Consider the following 19,807-nt stretch of genomic DNA (forward strand, 5'->3'; position numbering starts at 1 on the left):
CGCCATGTCATCCCCTCCCCTTTCAGGTTATGTCTGCAGTACAAATTACTTTGGTATGACTTATATCGCTCAGGGGTGTGAATAAGCCTCTTCCCTCCCCTTGAGTGATGTAAATTACACCGACCCTAAGCACCGGTGTAGACAACACTGTGTCAGCAGGAGAGCTTCTCCTGCTGACATACCTGCCTCCTCTCATGAATGCAGGAGTTATTAAGCCAACGGCAGAGCTCTCTCCCATCGGCTTAGAGTATCTTCACCAGAAGCGCTACAGCAGTGCAGCTGCATTGGTGCATTAGAGTTGCTGATGCACTCGTGCAGCTGCACCACTGTAAATGATGTAGTGTAGATCAGTGGTTCTCAAAGCTGGTCTGCCGCTTGTTCAGGGAAAGCCCCGGTGGGCTGGGCCAGTTTGTTTGCTCCCACTGGCTGCAGTTCGCCGCTCAAGGCCAATGGGGGCTGCAGGAAGCAGCATGGGCCAAGGGATGTGCTGGCTGCCGTTCCCGCAGCCCCCATTGGCCCGGAACGGCGAACTGCGGCCAGTGGGAGCTGCGATCGGCCGAACCTGCGGACGCGGCAGGTAAACAAACTGGCCTGACCCGCCAGGGGCTTTCCCTGAACAAGAGACGGACCGGCTTTGAGAACCACTGGTGTAGACATAGCCTCAGTGTCCGTTGTATGCTCTTTGGAACCGCATGTTTATTTCTATTCAGCCAGTAGTCCTATCTTTCTTTCCACAAACTTAGCAATTCTCTTGATTTTTCTTTTAGTTTCTCTTCCTCTCCTCTAAACATGATGTTGTCCTACCTTCCCTTATGTCTGCAACACTCTCTGCCTGCCCTGATTTATTTGTGTCCCTTCTTTTACTTCTCTCTTTCTCTTGGTTTAAGGTCTCCTTTTTTATGTGTGGAGGGGGGAGGAATCTTTTGAGGGAGCGCTGTTTCCCTCCTGCTTTATAATGTCTTTCTTCCAGCCTCAAAAACTTCATATCATGATACAAAATCACCCCAGAGCCTATTTGTCTCCATGAATTTTAGCTGTAAACAGAGTGAATATAAACACTATGCATTGGGCAAGTGTTGGATTATATAAATATGACCTACTTGCAGTTTGTCTTTTCAACATGGCATTTAGCTACAATGAACACTCATCACACTGTCTAGATGGTACTAGTCTTTCTTTGTACTCGTATGAACCTGTATTTTGAAAGCTCCTCAGACAGGGATCCTGTTCTTATTTGGCAAATGCTACCTTTTATAAAGAGCTGTAAAACCTACTGTATTGTTCTTTATACTAAAGCATTATAAGTACTTAATATGGTATTTTACATATTTCACAGCATTGCATGAACATCAAGTTCCATTAGCTTTCTGTAACAATTTTATAGAAAGTTTTGTTTCTATTACTTTGACTTTGTGTATCTTCAGTAATCTACAAACAAAGGAACTTGGTGACATACTAATATGATGGTTGAAGTATAGGGTTTTTATTTATTTATTTTATTCTACAATCTACCTAGCATTGTGGGTTTTCAAAGTATACTGTACTAGGTTCTTATTTTTAAGGGAAGGTTACAGTAGGTGATTTGAAAATTTTAGGTTTTTTGCAGATTGCTGTATTTCTGTGTAGTATCTAAGATTATACATGGAGGTTTCCTGTAGTGCTACGTATTATCCTGATCTTCTGATTTTAAAACATCCTTGTAATAAGAGTTTTATAGTTGCACCTTCTAGATTTGCATGCCTGAGTACACAAATTTAAAAAACAGAGGAGTTGCCGATGTTGCTCCCTGTAATGACTTACAGTGTTATAGTGAACTGTACAGCTAGAGCCCTGCATCTGATCCGCAATCTGCAAAAATGGTCTGTGGATATCCGATATGAAACATTTATCTGCAGATTTGCAAGGCTCTGTGTACAGCCACTAAATCAGAAAGTAGTTGAGTGGGTGTCTTGTTCACAGACTTTGTCTCATAACAAATGGTAAGCTTTCTCTTTGCATCACTGTGCATTACAGTGTAAAGTTGATTAAAACTGGGTTGATATTCATTAGAATAGGAGAGCTGTTCAAAATATCAGCTTCTGTCTAAATAATTGTTTATGATTTGTGATCTGAGCTTGATGAGAAGTCTGAGAGTGTGAATAAGATATCTAGAAAGCATCTTTTGATCTATTGAGAGCTTAAAATTAAAATTGCCAGGAATATGGCCAGAAATCTATCCTTTACTTGTGCCTATGAAAGCAAATTTTCTTCTGCCGATCGTAAAACCATTTTTCAGGAAATTTAGACGCAAAACTTAGATTTCTGATAATTCCAGTGGGAAATAGGTTTATCTCTGGAGTGAAATATTCCTAACCAATGTTTGAAACCCCAACACTGCAGCGTTGTGCTAAGTCATGAGAGTAGCAAAGTGAAACTGATCATCAACCTGTTTTAATTGTCCAAGCTGAATGAAGTGTAAAAAGTGTATCAGTATTAATTATAGTTTTAAAATCTTTTGATAGTCCAAGGTGTTATGAATTTCAGTATTTGTGGTGTTAATACTACAAAAGTGACACACAGCTATTGTTCCTTACGTATCAGCTCCTCGCATTTTTGGCATGTGTAGCTATATTTTGTGGCTAGGTAATGTACAAGTTTGATATACTTCTATGTATTTTGTTTAAATTTTGGCTAGCTAGCTGGGAAATCCAACACCACAGCTCTGAGATTGTCTCATCATAGTCCATACTACTGATGTACACAAACCATTAAATATTAAACTGTAAGATATCTATGGGTTATAGACTCAGAGCTCACTCACTATCTGTTTAGCTTAACAAAGAGAAGGCAGAGGGGTGACTTGATTACAGTCTATAAGTAACAAATATTTAATAATGGGCTCTTCAATCTAGCAGAGAAGGTATAATACAATCCAATGGCTGGAAGTTAAAGTTAGACAAATTCAGACTGGAAATAAGGCGTACATTTTTAATGGTGAGAATAATTAACCACTGGAACTGTTTACCAAGGGTCATGGTAGATTCTTCATCACTGAAAATTTTTAAATCAAGATTGGATGTTTTACTAAAAGCTATACTCTGGGAATTATTTTGGGGAAGATCTATGACTGTGTAATTCAGGAAGTCAGACGGGTCCCTTCTGGTCCTGGAATCTTTGAATCTATTTATCATAAAAAACCTAGAGCGATGTGTAGGCTAGTTGCTTAGCTAAGAAACTGGGATATCAAGTGTTGCAGCTCTTGCTTGGAGGCATGATGGCCCCCACTCTCCCAGTTTTCCCCCAGTGTTGGGTTTTTAACCTGTAGAGGCCAAATGATCCTCTCTGCTTTTTGGCAGGAGAAGGTGAAATGCTTGGAAATACTGACCAGAACTGAACAGAAAATTTGAGAATAGGAGAGGAGCCTGATTAGCAGTATCTTTCTCCCCATCAGTAGTTCAGAGGGGCTTCTATATGGTATGTTAGTTTGAGGTTCCAAGGGTATTTGGAAGGGGGATGGGGGATAACTCCTCTCCATGGCATCTGAATGTAAACATGCAGAAATTCCAACAGCTTGCTGATTTCTGAAAAGCTGCTTTGTGGCTCCTTCCTTCAGGGGTGAGGGGATAGAGTCCAGGAATCAATGGGAAGCTAAAGGAAGCTGTGCTGATGTGGTGGTCATGATGCAGAGAGACATCTCCCCGGGAAAGGCTCAGGATCTGGGGAATTTTGAAATCACTGGGCTGGGAGGGCTGCACTCCCTGTCTTCTCCACAGGAAGACATACCCACCACACCCAATGACATGATGGTGCTTTGGGAACCCCACAGCCTCAAAACCCCACGGAGTTCTTAGAATATCAGGGTTGGAAGGGACCTCAGGAGGTCATCTAGTCCAACCCCCTTGCTCAAAGCAGGACCAATCCCCAATTTTTGCCCCAGATCCCTAAATGGCCCTCTCAAGGATTGAGCTCACAACCCTGGGTTTAGCAGGCCAACGCTCAAACCACGGAGCTATCCCTCCCCCCAAAGGTTCTCAGAGTAACTCGTTGGTGCCTCCTGGATTTTTCCTGTAGGGAATGATATGGCCCTTAATGCAGAAAAACAATAAGCCACTCTCTGTTTCCAGCTCTTGTGAGACTTGTGATCAAATTGTGGTAGTTTATGTTGAAGCCCCAGCACCTGGAGTCATATTACTTTGTGAGATGCTTAACTTTTATTGTCAAATATGCTTCTAATCTGCAGGATTGAAGCTTGAAAACATGTCTTCAGTGTGTTGTACAAGTTCAAAACCCACAAGAGATGAAGAACTGAGCCATTTTAAAAAAAAAGTCCCAAGCTTATCTCATGATTTTTTGGGGCGGGGGATAAAGGGGAGTCTGATGCATGGTTGCTTATTTTTGCAGGGTTTTTTTTTTAAAACACTTGAGGCTGGCGTCGTTGCTTTCTCTGCCAAAAATAAGCCTTATAATACTGAGAAAGTCAACACAGCTTCTTTAAAATGTTGGAATGTCAGGTGTAACAGTGTCTCTTGATCCAGGTGTGCTCAGCTTAGTTAGCTTCCATCCATTACATATTTACAGTTGTCAGAATATATATATTTTTTTATTGAAATTGAAAGTACGTGAGTTTTTGGGGAAGTTTAATTTGTTTTCCTTTTTCTGCAGACTTGGATTGTCTGCCTTAGGCATGTAGACATTTAAGATGTCTGTGGCATGTCAGCCAACAGCTTGACATAATCATACATCAAACACCATGTGTACTACATTTTATGATGCATTTTTTCTGTTTGTTGTAGGTTACCCTTGAAGTTGAAACTCCAACTCAGATTTCTTTACTTGATGAAGCGTCTGGTGAGGTAACCTTTTAAAAACAAGTATTTTTAACAACCAATTTAAAGTTTTAAAGAATTTTAAGTTCATACTTACATAATAAATGTCACTTTTTTGCTCCCTTTAACTGGACAGAAATGAGATTCCCCATGCTCTAACCCATGTTTCGCTACTTAGAGACCCTTTCCCCACTGTGCCCCATGTCTGGATCACTTATTCTCCCCATCTGCTTAGTGTTGTTCTGTCTTTCTCTCTGCTGTATCTGAGGTCTCCAACCTATTCTTTCTTTTCTCATGATTTTTTCATAGCTCATTTCAAGGCTGGTTGAAACATATGCGCATGCACACAACACTTTGTCCTGAACATCCCGTCCGGGGCAAAACAGTGTGTTTTGAGATTGGTCCCTCAGTAAACAAGTTCTGAGGGTACAAAGGAGAAGGGGATTATGATTTGTCCTGTGTGAGCTTTACTCGGCTGCTTGGAGTTGCCCGGAAAATCACTGCCATACAGGGCCTGAGACCAGGGTGCGGGGAGAAGACACCCTCACTTTTCCAAGAGCACTTGAAGAGGCTACATAAATCAGTACACTTTGATCACTGTCACGTCCAGTGTCACCAGTATTGCCCCACAGACTGAAACTAACACTAAACTGTTAAAATGTCTCTTGATTTCTAGAAAGAAGAAATAGTGGTGACGCTTCTACCAGCTGGTCACTGCCCAGGATCAGTCATGTATGTGCTTTCAGTAGATTCGCATATTTTTAAATGTACAGAACAGTTCTTCGTAGAAATAGATTCCATTTTTCTAGCTAAAATAAATTAGTGAAGATTAATTGCTAGTACTTACATTTATTATTAATAATATTATGGTTGCACCCAAACCCCCCCTTCAGGATTGGAGCAGCATCATGCTGTGTGAGATCTACAAACATAAAGAACCTTGCTTTTTCTAGTGGTTATATGATATGTATATTCCTAGGAGCATGTTACTTTGCAGTTGCTATGTTCTGGAACCTTTTTTTAAGTAACAGATTTTTTTTCTGTGTGCGTTTTTGTCTTTTAGCAGATGCACTTTAGGGCTTTGGTTTGGAAAATATGGCCCTTAAGAAATCAGTTGGGAACTTGGATCAGTTGGTTTCAGTTACCTAGTTTTTATTTAAAATTTCATATTGTGCTAGATAAAACTGTGGAAGCAGTTTCTGCATGCTGCCCTTCCCTTTCCTTCTCTCCTCTCAGAAAGCCCCTTTGTTAACTGCTTCCGTAAACATTGTTAATAGGGTCCTACCGAGTTCACAGCCATGAAAAACGGACCGTGAAATCTGGTCTTTTGTGTGCTTTTACCCTCTAGTGTACAGATTTCATGGGGCCAGACCAGCATTTCTCAAATTGGGGGTCCTGACCCAAAAGGGAATTGCAGGGGGGTCGCAAAGTTCTTTTAGGGGGGTCGCGGTATTGCCACCTTTACTTCTGTGCTACCTTCAGAACTGGGCGGCCAGAGAACAGTGGCTGTTGACCGCACAACCAGCTCTGAAGGCAGCGCCCTGCCAGCAGCAATGCAGAAGTAAGGGTGGCAATATCATACCAGGCCATCCTTACTTCTGTGCTGCTGGCGGGGCTCTGCCTTCAGAGCTGGGATCCCGGCCAGCAGCCGCCACTCTCCAGATGCCCAGCTCTGAAGGCAGCACCGTCACCACCAGCAGCGTAGAAGTAAAGGTAGCAGGTCAAATGATGCAGAAGCTACCATGTTACTTGATGAATTGTTCCAGTAGTTAATTACCGTCATTGTTAAAAATCTGTCTTATTTTCAGTTTGAATTTCTGTAGCTTCAGTTTACATAACTAGGTTCAGTGGCGGGGTCTGCTGGATGAAATATTTGTCTAGCGTCAGATATATTCTCCATAGTTAGGTACTTCTAGACTCTGATCCTATATTAAGCTTCTTAAATCGTACTGCAAAGCACAGTTGACATCAGGGGTGTTTGCTTGGATAAAGATGGGAAATTCTGACTGCTACTAAAAGAAAGAAATGATACTTTTACCTGTTGTTTGGTTTGTGCGTGTGTGTGTGTGTGTGTGTTCTCTAGTTTTTCCTTGTTACAAGATTTTTCATTTGTCCCAGTGAGGCAGAACACACTTTTTTCCACTCCAACAAATAAGTACCTTTCAGGACTGCAGCAGTAGTTAAAAAAGCAATGCAAAAACTTAGTAAAATAAAGCATCCTCTGCTGCAGTGTGATATTAAAATTAAACAACAAGTTCAAGTTTAGCTTCAATGGTAAATTTCTGGGACTGGTGGCTACAAAAGGGCCCAAATTCTACCCTTGCTAATACCCGTGCGAACCCCGTAGTCTGCAGTGAGGTTGGACATGTGTGAAAGCAGACTTTGATTCACTGGGCCAAATTTAGTATTTCTGTAGTTCAGTTTCTGTGAAATTACTGCAGGGATAAATCTGGCCCATTATCTTTTGTGCATCTTGGGCTTTCTCTGAAACTCTGCATTTGCACAGATTTCTCCAAATAAAATTATCATAGAGCTCAACAATTGCAGTACTTTGTGTTGCTGTAATTAACTAGTGCTTTTATTTCTAGGTTTTTGTTTCAAGGCCAAAATGGCACTGTACTTTATACTGGAGATTTCAGACTAGCAAAAGGAGAAGCAGCTAGAATGGAGCTCTTGCATTCGGGGACCAGGTACAAAAATTCATAACAATCTTAAATTATTTTTTTCTGGTGAGAGTTCATCTGGGTGTGAAATTTAGAAAGACTTAGAGACACTCTGGTCATGGACATTCAAGACTTCATAGAATCATAGAATATAAGGGTTGGAAGGGACCCCAGAAGGTCATCTAGTCCAACCCCCTGCTCGAAGCAGGACCAATTCCCAGTTAAATCATCCCAGCCAGGGCTTTGTCAAGCCTGACCTTAAAAACGTCTAAGGAAGGAGATTCTACCACCTCCCTAGGTAACGCATTCCAGTGTTTCACCACCCTCTTAGTGAAAAAGTTTTTCCTAATATCCAATCTAAACCTCCCCCACTGCAGCTTGAGACCATTACTCCTCGTTCTGTCATCTGATACCATTGAGAACAGTCTAGAGCCATCCTCTTTGGAACCCCCTTTCAGGTAGTTGAAAGCAGCTATCAAATCCCCCCTCATTCTTCTCTTCTGCAGGCTAAACAATCCCAGCTCCCTCAGCCTCTCCTCATAACTCATGTGTTCCAGACCCCTAATCATTTTTGTTGCCCTTCGCTGGACTCTCTCCAATTTATCCACATCCTTCTTGAAGTGTGGGGCCCAAAACTGGACACAGTACTCCAGATGAGGCCTCACCAATGTCGAATAGAGGGGAACGATCACGTCCCTCGATCTGCTCGCTATGCCCCTACTTATACATCCCAAAATGCCATTGGCCTTCTTGGCAACAAGGGCACACTGCTGACTCATATCCAGCTTCTCGTCCACTGTCACCCCTAGGTCCTTTTCCGCAGAACTGCTGCCTAGCCATTCGGTCCCTAGTCTGTAGCTGTGCATTGGGTTCTTCCGTCCTAAGTGCAGGACCCTGCACTTATCCTTATTGAACCTCATCAGATTTCTTTTGGCCCAATCCTCCAATTTGTCTAGGTCCTTCTGTATCCTATCCCTCCCCTCCAGCGTATCTACCACTCCTCCCAGTTTAGTATCATCCGCAAATTTGCTGAGAGTGCAATCCACACCATCCTCCAGATCATTTATGAAGATATTGAACAAAACCGGCCCCAGGACCGACCCTTGGGGCACTCCACTTGATACCGGCTGCCAACTAGACATGGAGCCATTGATAACTACCCGTTGAGCCCGACAATCTAGCCAGCTTTCTACCCACCTTGTAGTGCATTCATCCAGCCCATACTTCCTTAACTTGCTGACAAGAATACTGTGGGAGACTGTGTCAAAAGCTTTGCTAAAGTCAAGAAACAATACATCCACTGCTTTCCCTTCATCCACAGAACCAGTAATCTCATCATAGAAGGCGATTAGACATCTTATTCCTTCAACTCCCACGTAATTTGTGGTTTTAAAAATGTAGTCCTTAGCAAGGTGTTTCTATGATGATTGACTCAGAAATCATTTCTAATGACTCCACATTCCTCTTGATAATGAGGTGGCTTTCACAGACCTGAAAACTGCTGCCACAGAAGCTAGTTTAAAAAGATCACTATGTTAGTACTGTAAGACGAATCTGAAATAAGACACAAATCTAACTTTACTGTGCTGTAAAATGTACTAATACAGTTACAGGTGTTGCAATTTGAGTTATGGCTTATTTAAAATTTCTTCAATAACCTTAATGTATAGAACCTCTGAATCTGTGATTTTGATAACAGCAATGTTAATGACAGTCTTGCATGTGTTAAAGAAAACATAGGAAGCCCCTGTATTTCCCAAATCACTGTATCTTTAAACAAAAACGAGGAGTCCTTGTGGTACCACAAGGACTCCTCGTTGTTTTTGCTGATACAGACTAACATGGCTACCACTCTGAAATCTGTATCTTTAAAATCACCAATAGCTTGTTTCTATATTTACAGTCTGTGTGTTCATACTGCACTTACGAGCTGAGATTAGCAGTTTCCCCAATGATATAAATATCACCATAAGTAATAGTACAATATAAGATCTATGTGTTGAATTGGTATTCTAATACCTATTTTATATGGTGTTTGGACTACAATATTGAAGAATTGCTTGTACTCTTGCCCAATCTGTGGGCAGTTAACTTGTGTTACTAAAATCAGAGTTTAGAATCTGGTGTCTTGACTCACCATTTTCCATAATGGAATTCTTGTTTCCGTTTTGAAATAGAAATTTCTGACTAGATCAGTCAGTCGATGGGGCACGCCTGGGTATCGCGATGCAGTATTTGACATGACAATATCTCAATTCTCTCTTTCAGAGTGAAAGACATTCAGAGTGTATATTTAGACACCACTTTCTGTGATCCCAGATTTTATCAGATACCAAGCCGAGTAAGTCCAATCAAGCTTTAGCTGGAGGCACATAAAGCCATTGATGTAATTAATCAGTGTTTTGTCTTTGTATAATCCTGAAAGGCAACAGTTTTTTTAAACACATTATCTAAAACAGTGTTTCTCAACCTTTTTGTGCTGGTGACCCCTTTTGGATTTAAAAAAATGAAAATTAAAAAACTGTGACACCCCCTCCAGCCCTTCTCCCCGCCCCCCAAAATAATGATGCCATACCTTAAACTCAGGGCTCTGGGCTGAAACATGTAAACTAGTTTTGTGCGGTCTCTTGTGGCATGAGACCCAAGGCTACTGCTCTGTTTGTGACCCCTGAACACGCCCTGTGACCCCTTCGGGGGTCATGACTCCCAGGTTAAGAAACACTGATCTAAAACATTTCTGAAGTCCAGTAACTTGGATACATCTACAAAGTTAAACACACAAACTTTTCTAACCTTTTTAGGAGGAATGTTTAAATGGGATATTAGAGTTAGTGCGAAGCTGGATCACTCTGAGTCGCCATCATGTTGTATGGCTAAATTGCAAAGCTGCCTATGGATATGAATATTTATTCACAAACCTCAGTGAAGAACTTGGAGTCAAGGTAACACTTTAATAATAACTGCTTTATAAACAGAACCTCAGTGCTGATTGTGAGCAGTATACTGACCTGGAAAATGACCATTCAGAGGACTTCTGCAGTATCTGAAAGGTTTGCACACTTTCATTCACTATACTAATGGTAACCTGGTAAATGAGCTTTTGTGGTGCATAGTAACAATGCCTACTAAACCACTTAGTGGCTGCTATCTACTCAGACTTCTGGGTTCTACAGTCAGAAGTTAATCCTGATTCTCCAAGAGACACATTCTGCTGTTTACCCTATGGCAGCCATGGGATGCCCTGTAAGGAAGTCTATGGTGGGGAGTTCCCTAGGCTACATGTGAGAAGTAAGATCCTAATATTGATGGGCAGTGAATGTCACTGAGCATGTTCAGGGAGTCCCTGTCCTTCCTAGAATATGTCTACCTGTTGTAGATGTTAGCCAACGATTTGCCAAATTCTTCGCTCTACTTCCCTTGCTGATAATGTCTGAGTAATTGCTCATTCTCCTTTTCTTGGTCTCTGCCAGTATTTCTGGTAGCAGATTTACTCCTGATGAGTGGTTATTGATCTAGTCCAAGTCCAGATTGTTAAATGCATGAAGCTACTTACAAGACTCAGTATATTTTCTTTAGGTCCATGTGAACAAACTGGATATGTTCAATAACATGCCGGAAATCCTCTACCATGTTACCACGGATCGGCACACTCAGATTCATGCATGTCGACATCCACGGGTGCGTATCATTTTGTAAATCAACTGTGAACTTCCTTTTTAAAATGAGTGATTGCAGACACTAATGTTTACAATATTAACCTTCTCAAGCAGAGAGTTCCCCGAGGAAACTCAGAGTGGCAGTACAGTACTGAGGGGAGTAAGAAGTTGAGCCAGTAGTTAATGGACTAAAGTAAAGGAACCGTTAGTCAAACAACAAAAAAAACTTAGTTTCATACTTAAAACCTAGTTGTGATACTTCCAGGGGATACCCAGGGCTGTGAGGCACCTCAGAAACCACCTGCCCTTAGCGTGAGGAAGCCTTGTTTGTACCTGCTGGTGGTAAGCTCCCCAGCTCCACTGGTCATGGGTAACACAAGCACTTCCCTTTTAGCCTGCACAGGTTGCGCTCGCTCTCTCTACACGTTAGCAATAGGTACACTCCAACCATCAAATCCTCCAAGTATCTTCCTGGAGCATCCAGCCCCTGAACCTTCATAGTATTCCTGGATTTGTGGCTTCCAAAAAACAGTACACCCCAGCTACCAGTTCCACTCAATCACCACTCTGCTTACCACACAACACTTACATGTGCTCATAGTGAAATCAAGTAGAAGATTATTTCACAAGCCACAGAGATTCAAGTAATAGCAGGTAGAAGTAATTGGAAACAAATGGTGGCATATAAAATAAAAACATAACATGCATTTTAGAACACAGACTTAATTAACTAGATGCTGTCATGTCTTGTAGCGTAATGCTCGCCCAAAGTCCTTTCAGCGTTCTACAGCCAGGCTGGCTTTGACCTTCCTTTCATAAGACAAACAAGCAGTTAGCTTGTCTCTTTGGTGAAGGATTCAGGGTGTCTCTTGATACTCAGACTTATCAGAACAATCCTTTGTCCTTATTCCTAAACAGGACACCCCTTGCTGATTGTTTCTTCCTGTGGCTTGGCTTTCCTTGCTGATTTTGCAATCTTTTGATTAGCCTCAGGCTCAGTATACAAATAGACATATGTGGTGAGGTGGGACAAAACACATATGACCTGACAGGGAGATAAGCATCTGTTACCATCTGCTTGAAAGGCAGATTGCTGAGGTATGTCACCTTCTGGTCACCTGCCTTAATCCCAAGACCTTAACATAATTTTCTGTATAGATTTCTTAAATATTATCTGTATATACCTTTTGCAATGATTATGACCAGTAGGCTACTGGCTCTCAGTTGAGACCTTACATGCCACCCTTTGGTGAACTAATATGCATATATCTGACCCAGGGGATCCCTGTAAAACCTTCTGCAGCCCCTATACACCTCAACAAATCCCAGGTGTCACTAGTATCTAGAGTAAAAACCCCAGCTTCCTTCTGGAGGAGGAAGATCAAATTCAGATTAAACAGGGTGTGTGTGGTGGTGGTGGGGAGGTTAAACTATTTATAGTTTAAGGCCAGAAGAGACCATCAGATCATCTAGTCTGACCCTGTATATCAGGCCACCGACACCACCTAGTACCCACACGCTAAACCCAACAATGGAAATTGGACCAAAGTATACCACAGGAGACTAAACTATTGTAAGCCAACGCACATAAAGCAGAATATATGATTACCTGCTCTGTGGCCAAGTGGTGTATGAGTGCACTTGTTCAAAAAGCTCATGACCCTCAGAGCCAAGTACAGCATCTTGAAGCTGAAGGTCTGAACTGGAGGAGGATAGATGGGATTAGACAGCCTACAGGGTCATTGCAGGCAGGGCCCAATACCACATCTGAGGAAGCCAATCTGATAATGGGAAGGAACCCAGATGGAATGGAGAGGACATAGTCTTTCAAGATTCTCATTCCAATAGAGGTGGAGGAGGTTCGTTGGAAGGTTGGTCTGCTCAGGTATGGTATTGCTCATGTTCCCATTCATATTGTACGTTAAGACCTAGTTAAATGACATAGGGATTGAAAGGGCATGATTGCATTGCCTCTGTTTTTCATTTGACACTCTTATCTGATAGGATGATGACTATCTTCGAGGGAATAGGTTGCCTTGTGGAATGACTTCCCGAAATGGAACCCCTTTATGTATAATTAGTGTCAAACCTTCCACAATGTGGTTTGGAGAGAGGACAAGAAAAACCAATATAGTAGTAAGGTGAGCAGAGTATTATCAAGGCATTTGGGTTACGAATCAAACCATTCTTTGGGTGCTCACTAATGATTTGTCTGAGTTGTTCACAGCTATTTAGTCATCTCTAGAATTTGAAATAATTCCAAAAGTCTACTTAAACTGCAGCTGAAATAAGTTTGGCAATTTTGAGTTTGCTTATTATAGTAGAATGTGCTTACATAGCAGTTAACTGGTGAGTGCTCAAAGAAGTGCAGTTGAGGGTGCATATTCAGTATCCACTTTGCTGTGCCTTAAAATGGATTTCCTCAGAGCACGCTTGTTTCCCTTTTAATTTGATAGTGATCACTTACTGATAGGAAACTTGCAACTGCTAACTGGAAAAGTAGTATTTATTTTGCCATGTCTGTTTATAGGACTGGGGAGAGTTCATACAGAGCTTGCTTCTCTTTTCACTCCTCTTACAGTGAGGTACGTACAATGGTGTTTGCTTCAGGAATGAATGTTAGAAGTAATTTTTGTTCACTTTAGAGTAGGGGTTGTTGCATTCTGACTTGTCAAGTTTTGGTACAAGTTGCCTGGTGATGAGAAGGACAGTATGTTGAAAAGATAAGGAGCAAAGCACTGTAAAAACAACCATGCTCCAACATAGTTGTGGCAAACCCATGTTGTAATCCTGCCCAATACCAGGGCTAACATCATTTCTGTAGCAGTTATGTATGATTAAGATCATTAAAAGGCCATACTGGGTCAGACCAAAGGTTCATCTCGCTCAGTATCTTGCCTTCTGACAGTGGCCAATGCCAGGTGCACCAGAGGGAATGAACAGAACAGGTTGTCATCAAGTCATCCATGCCCAGTCATCCATTCGCAGCTTCTGGCAAACAGAGGCTAGGGACACCATCCCTGCCCATCCTGGCTCATAGCCATTGATGGACCTATCCTCCAGGAACTTATCTAGTTCTTTTTTTAACCCTGTTATAGTCTTGGCCTTCACAACATCCTCTGGCAAGGAGTTCCACAGGTTGACTGTGTGTTGTGTGAAAAAATACTTCCTTTTGTTTGTTTTTAAACCTGCTGCCTATTAATTTCATTTGGTGACCCCTAGTTCTTGTGTTATGAGAAGGAGTAAATAACACTTCCTTATTTACTTTCTCCGTACCTGTCATGATTTTATAGACTTCTATCATATCCCCTCTCAGTCGTCTCTTTTCCAAGCTGAAAAGTCCCAGTCTTATTAATTGCTCCTCATACGGAAGCTGTTCCGTACCCCTGATCACTTTTGTTGCCCTTTTCTGAACCCTTTCCAATTCCAATCTTTTTTGATTGGGCTACTACTATAATTAAGCATGGCTGTTTTTTTTTAAATGTTACAGAATACAAGACAAAACTGTTGCATTTCTAATGGGAAACATCTAGGTATTGCATTTGGCTTGTTTATTCTTTTCTGTTGCTCTGGGGAGAGAACAGAGCATACAACTTTTCCGTATCCTGGCTGTCACTGTTGATCTAAATTGTGCCATAGAGAATTCCCACCTCTGTGTTATCATAGCACTTTGTACAGGATCATGAGGCTTAATTTAAAAGGACAATACAAATGTTTCTTCCACCATTTAAAAAAAAAATCAAGTTAATGTTGACAAATAACCATCTAATCATGAACCAATACATATGCAATGGAGGACAACTCACTTCCCTAGGGAAGTAGATTTCAGTTTTAAAATACGAGTGAGATGATTTTAACACTGCAAGGGAAAGGGCGTGGAAACTTTTAATTAAAAAAAAAACCAACCCTAATCAAAATATTCTGTCTCTTATTTAAATTATAGTTTATTTGTCCACTTTGACATGGTTCCAAAATGTGAGCTGTGCTGATTGGTCAGCTTTGAGGCTCCTTTGGTGTATGTGCTGTGATATGCACTGCCATGGGGCAGTCTTACGAATATATGTATTTCAATGAAAGTAATAAGCTACTTTCCCCCTTATTTAGATTAAGGATTTCTTGGGTTATATCTGCCCTGTGAATGTGTATCCCAACGTAATTCCAGTGGGTTCAACGGCAGATGAAGTTGTAAAAATGTAAGTGTGGTTTGGCTGGTTGGTGTAGGGTGGTGCTTTGGTTTGACTGCTGTAAAGCAGATGACGGCAACCTGCACTGTGCCTCAAGCAGGAAATCTTCCAAATCTTCCATAGCCAGCATGATTTTCCTTTTCCTCCCATCTGTTCATACTCTACTTTAGTCTCCTGTACTCAACACCCTCATCCTGTTTGGTTTTCAAGGAGCTGTCATGTCTACATTCTGCTCTGTTACTATTCTTAAATGTGGTGTGTGTAATTCTCACCCACTTCTTACATATTTGAATTAGGTATATTCATTTTTAGGCATCTCCATTGATGCTCTTATGCTAGCTGTATTAGGGACATCCCTGTCCGCTGAACGTAACTCATACCGTCTCTCACCCGTTTTAGTAATGCTACTTTAGAGAAACTCAGTAGGACACTTCCTTTTAAAAATTAAAATAAAATCTCCACAGGGACTTGAACTCCTACCTTCTCTGTACAAAGTTCCAGTGTTCCCACTATCACCAGTGTCTCTAATCCTGCTCCTCCAGCTGAGCAAATGCAGGGGTCAGAAGAGCTTTGCAATACTAGCCCAGAAAGCTAGTGCTGGAGGGGAAAGGGCCAGAGTGAGGATCTTGATCTCTGTTACAGAGGCCCTTTTACAAAGAAGTGCTTTTACTCAGCAGTATTGAGTTTCTCCAAAGTCTGGCTTGAATTCCCATCTTCCTTTCCTCCTGCCCTACCTTTGTGGCTGATGCACACTTTTTATGCATTTAACTTGATAGCATCAGGAGTGCTGCCCTGTGAGCCTGTTGAACTGCATGTAACCTATCAAAGAAGCTATACATTTTAACCTCTGCTCCTGAAGTCATCAGTAACGTTAGCACCTTTATTTTAGTAGCTAGCATGAAAGTGGTGTTGAAAGAGTTAACCAATTTACTTTTGCTCCTGAACTTCTTGCATAATATTTTTCCATGTCTGAAGAGTTCTAAAGATCTGTTTTCCTTGTTCTTATCAGCTTAAAGCCACTATGCAAGTCATACAGTATAAAGAGCGAGCCCAAATATAAACCACTTGGAACTCTGAAGAGATCCAGAACAATGGATTTAACAGACACAGGTACGGAAAGAGGATCCTGCAGGGATGGATGATTATAGCAAAGGAGACAGGTTTGGGTCAGTGACGCATGCATGGACCTGTTACTATAGTCCCAATGTCAGTTGAAAGTGATATTTCTGGCCACCTCCATCTGATCAAGCACAGGGTAGCAAACAAGCACTGACAAACAGATATGAAACACTGTTTTGTTGACTCTTTAGCATGTAGCTACTCCTGATAGGTGCTTCATAAATGCCCATGGAGAGGGGAAAACATAGATTCAAATGAAGTTGGGCTTCAGGTAATGTCAGGTCAACAGAGGTCTGAATCTTTATGAAACAGGAAACCAGTGATTGAGGTTAAACCTGACAAGGCACTCAACTACTGCTGCAGGTTCTAAAGTGTCTGGCCAGGTGAGGTAACTTTTATCTTGATGTATTAAAAATAATTCCAACATTATTTGTGCTCCCAGTTACAAAACCACTCTCTCAGTTTAGCATGAATGCAGCTCTCTCACCCATAATTGTTATCCTGGTACTTGTGAAATGGGAGTTAGTCAGGAACAGCAGCAGCTTTTAAAGACAAATACTGTATCTGATCCACACCATAGTGTTTCCAAGGCTGTATTCAAGGGCTGCCCCTGCTTTCATAGCTTGTACTCGGTAGTGCAGCTTGTTAAAAGATAGTTCACAGTTGAAATACATGAGCAGTTTTCTAAATTAAAAGCTTTTAATTTATCAGACTCCCCAATTGTATGACTTTTCCAAATAGATCTCAATGCTATCTATGACTAAAGGACTCTGCACACAAATCTGTGTCGCTCGTTACAAGACACGCCGTCGTTCTAGATATGTTAAGGGGCGGTTTGGGGAAGCAACTTTCCCTCCTGTGCTCACTCAAGCAAAATAAACTTGTAGCTAGTGAGTGGCACACCTGTTCTCTTGAAACTACTTTCTGAGACGGAGATTGCTTGTTCTGTGCCCACAACAGGGCTGAGCCTGCAAATACTTATGACAAATAACAATACCTGGGGCAATCCCACTGAAATGAGGGTAGAGTCTTATCCGTTAAAATGCTACAACTCAGCACAAGGAACCAGTTGTGCCCATTGGCCAACGAGTCTATGATGATGGTTGTGATAAGTGTTCATTTACTACATGTTAATACAGATCTGCACAGTCATCCCCAGGCATGATCAATTGATTTGGTGTCTGTCTAGAGATAGAACTCTGTTTTAAGTAATGGAATTTGTGTATAAATATTTGACCGAGTTTGTGTCGTCCCTATAAATCCCTTTGCTAAATTCTCTAAGACTGCTCATTACAATCCTTTTTGCTCGTCTTGACAGATGAGGGCAGTGATGATCTCTTTGATACAGAATTGACTCCTGTAAGGCATAAGATTCCAAAACATCAAGTAGAGACAACGTTGCCTGAGACAAAAGCTTCATCTGAAAATTCTGAAGGAAACCATAGTGAGAACATGGGAAGTTACAAAGCAACCACTATGCCTATGTGTTCGCAGGTACACTTCATAGACTGTGAGGAATCAAATGGTGAAGATGATGATGATGAAGAATCTGAAAAAAATACAGTTTGGGCTCAAGTTGTAGCCCACAATCCAGACTCCACTTCAATACTGGGAAATCCAAATGAAGAAGCCCATTCAGACTTGACCTGTGCATTGACTAGTGGCCAGCAGGAGTCTAATGCAGATATGCCACAGTGGGATGTTTTCTTTAAGCGAGATATTAAAACGACAGATGATAGCTCTGAAAATGAGGACCATCCCCCATCTTCCATAGATGCTGGTAGGTCCCAGTCACCAAACTTGTTCAGTGATTCAGATAGTTTAAGTGATTCTACCCATATCTCCTCACAAAATTCTTCTCAGTCAACCCACATATCGGAGCAGGGGAGCCAGGGCGTGGACAGCCAAGCAGACACAGTGCTTATCACCTCCCAACAGGCACATGGTGCGGATTTCAGCTTTTTGAACAAAGGTGGGAGCAGGGTAACAGTTTCTGTGTCACATTTCATGGCCATGGATAATCAAACTGAATCCCATAGGTGGAAGCCTTTGGACCAAAATACACCTTGCCCAGATAATATTGACTCTGATTTGAAAGGGAAAAACCAAGAGATGAATGCAGAAGCTGGTGCTGCTGAAACACAAAACACACTAATTGAAGTAAATAATGAGAAATTGAAGACTCCTAACTCAGAATTGGAAAGAGACTCTGAGAGCTCCTCTGACTTTGAAATCCCTTCAACCCCCGAAGCTGAGTTACCTAGACCAGATAAGCTGCATTGTCTGTACAAGAAACTAGCAGCAGGTGAAACGATATACTGACTGAAGGGAATCTCTTCTGAATTTAGGAACTTTTCTTTAAAATATAGACACAGACACACGTACGAGTCAACCGAAGCTGTATTCAGAGGTATATAAAAATTGTACTTATCCCCACTGCTCTGTTTGGGGCAGACTTACTACATTTCCTTAGAAATCTCTCATTACTGATTGTTGAGACACTAGGATGGTGCTGTACATTTTTCCTCCTCAGTGAACTCCTGAAAAGGAAGATATTCCTGTAAGAGAAATGAAAACGCTGTACTCGGTAAGAGGAAAACACTAAGCTGACAAACTGAAAAAGTTCTTTAACAACAAGAAGAAAGTGGACAGTGCATCTTAGGTTGGTGAGACATGTAGCTGTGCAGTAGAGAAGGGAAGGAGAAATAAACCAAAGAAAGTGAAAGGAGCACTAAGTGAAGTTTATTTGAGTGATATCAAGCTGTCTTTAAGAGTCGGCAGATAGCTAACCAGATCTTTGAATTTGTAAATATGTCTATATCGAAGGCAATCTTTATAAAGCTATTTTTAATAAACTTTTTATAAAACTCTTAACTCTGCATATATTTAACATAGAAGAGTGATTCTTTCAGAGAGCAAAGTACACTTGCTACTTCCCAGTCAACAGACTAGGAAAGACTGTAGTCTTAGAAATATACTGGATTTTGCTTACTTTTCAACAGACCTTGCAAATGGTTTGGGCCTACCCAGGAACTGTTGTTAAGGTCAAAAGGTAGATTTTTGGCTGTAAAGAGAAAAGGAGTACTTGTGGCACCTTAGAGACTAACCAGTTTATTTGAGCATAAGCTTTCGTGGGCTACAGCTCACTTCATCGGATGCATACTGTGGAAAGTGTAGAAGATCTTTTTATATACACACAAAGCATGAAAAAATACCTCCTCCCACCCCACTCTCCTGCTGGTAATAGCTTATCTAAAGTGATCACTCTCCTTACAATATGTATGATAATCAAGGTGGGCCATTTCCAGCACAAATCCAGGGTTTAACACGAACGTCTTGGGGGGGGGGGGGGGGGGGTAGGAAAAAACAAGGGGAAATAG

The 19,807-nt window shown here is 41.4% G+C and overlaps 1 protein-coding gene across 5 annotated transcripts in view; it reads left to right on the top strand.

The window, feature by feature from the left end:
* The window catches only part of DCLRE1C (DNA cross-link repair 1C), a 32,683-nt gene extending 13,382 nt beyond the window's left edge, over window positions 1–19,301 (top strand). For 4 of the 5 annotated variants that reach the window (XM_075124526.1, XM_048836534.2, XM_048836535.2 and 1 more), the window contains exons 4-14: window positions 4,773–4,832; window positions 5,482–5,537; window positions 7,394–7,495; window positions 9,737–9,809; window positions 10,270–10,410; window positions 11,045–11,146; window positions 13,129–13,265; window positions 13,655–13,709; window positions 15,229–15,317; window positions 16,318–16,418; window positions 17,746–19,301. In XM_075124526.1, coding sequence (XP_074980627.1) covers window positions 4,773–4,832; window positions 5,482–5,537; window positions 7,394–7,495; window positions 9,737–9,809; window positions 10,270–10,410; window positions 11,045–11,146; window positions 13,129–13,265; window positions 13,655–13,709; window positions 15,229–15,317; window positions 16,318–16,418; window positions 17,746–18,749 — 1,920 coding nt within the window. In that variant the 3' untranslated portion in view covers window positions 18,750–19,301. The remainder of the gene's footprint in view (window positions 1–4,772; window positions 4,833–5,481; window positions 5,538–7,393; window positions 7,496–9,736; window positions 9,810–10,269; window positions 10,411–11,044; window positions 11,147–13,128; window positions 13,266–13,654; window positions 13,710–15,228; window positions 15,318–16,317; window positions 16,419–17,745) is intronic. The other variant, XM_048836537.2, reaches the window with a different exon arrangement.
* The last annotated feature ends 506 nt before the right edge of the window (window positions 19,302–19,807 follow it).

This window comes from Caretta caretta, chromosome 1, assembly GCF_965140235.1.
Source record: "Caretta caretta isolate rCarCar2 chromosome 1, rCarCar1.hap1, whole genome shotgun sequence".
Classification (NCBI taxonomy): domain Eukaryota; kingdom Metazoa; phylum Chordata; order Testudines; family Cheloniidae; genus Caretta; species Caretta caretta.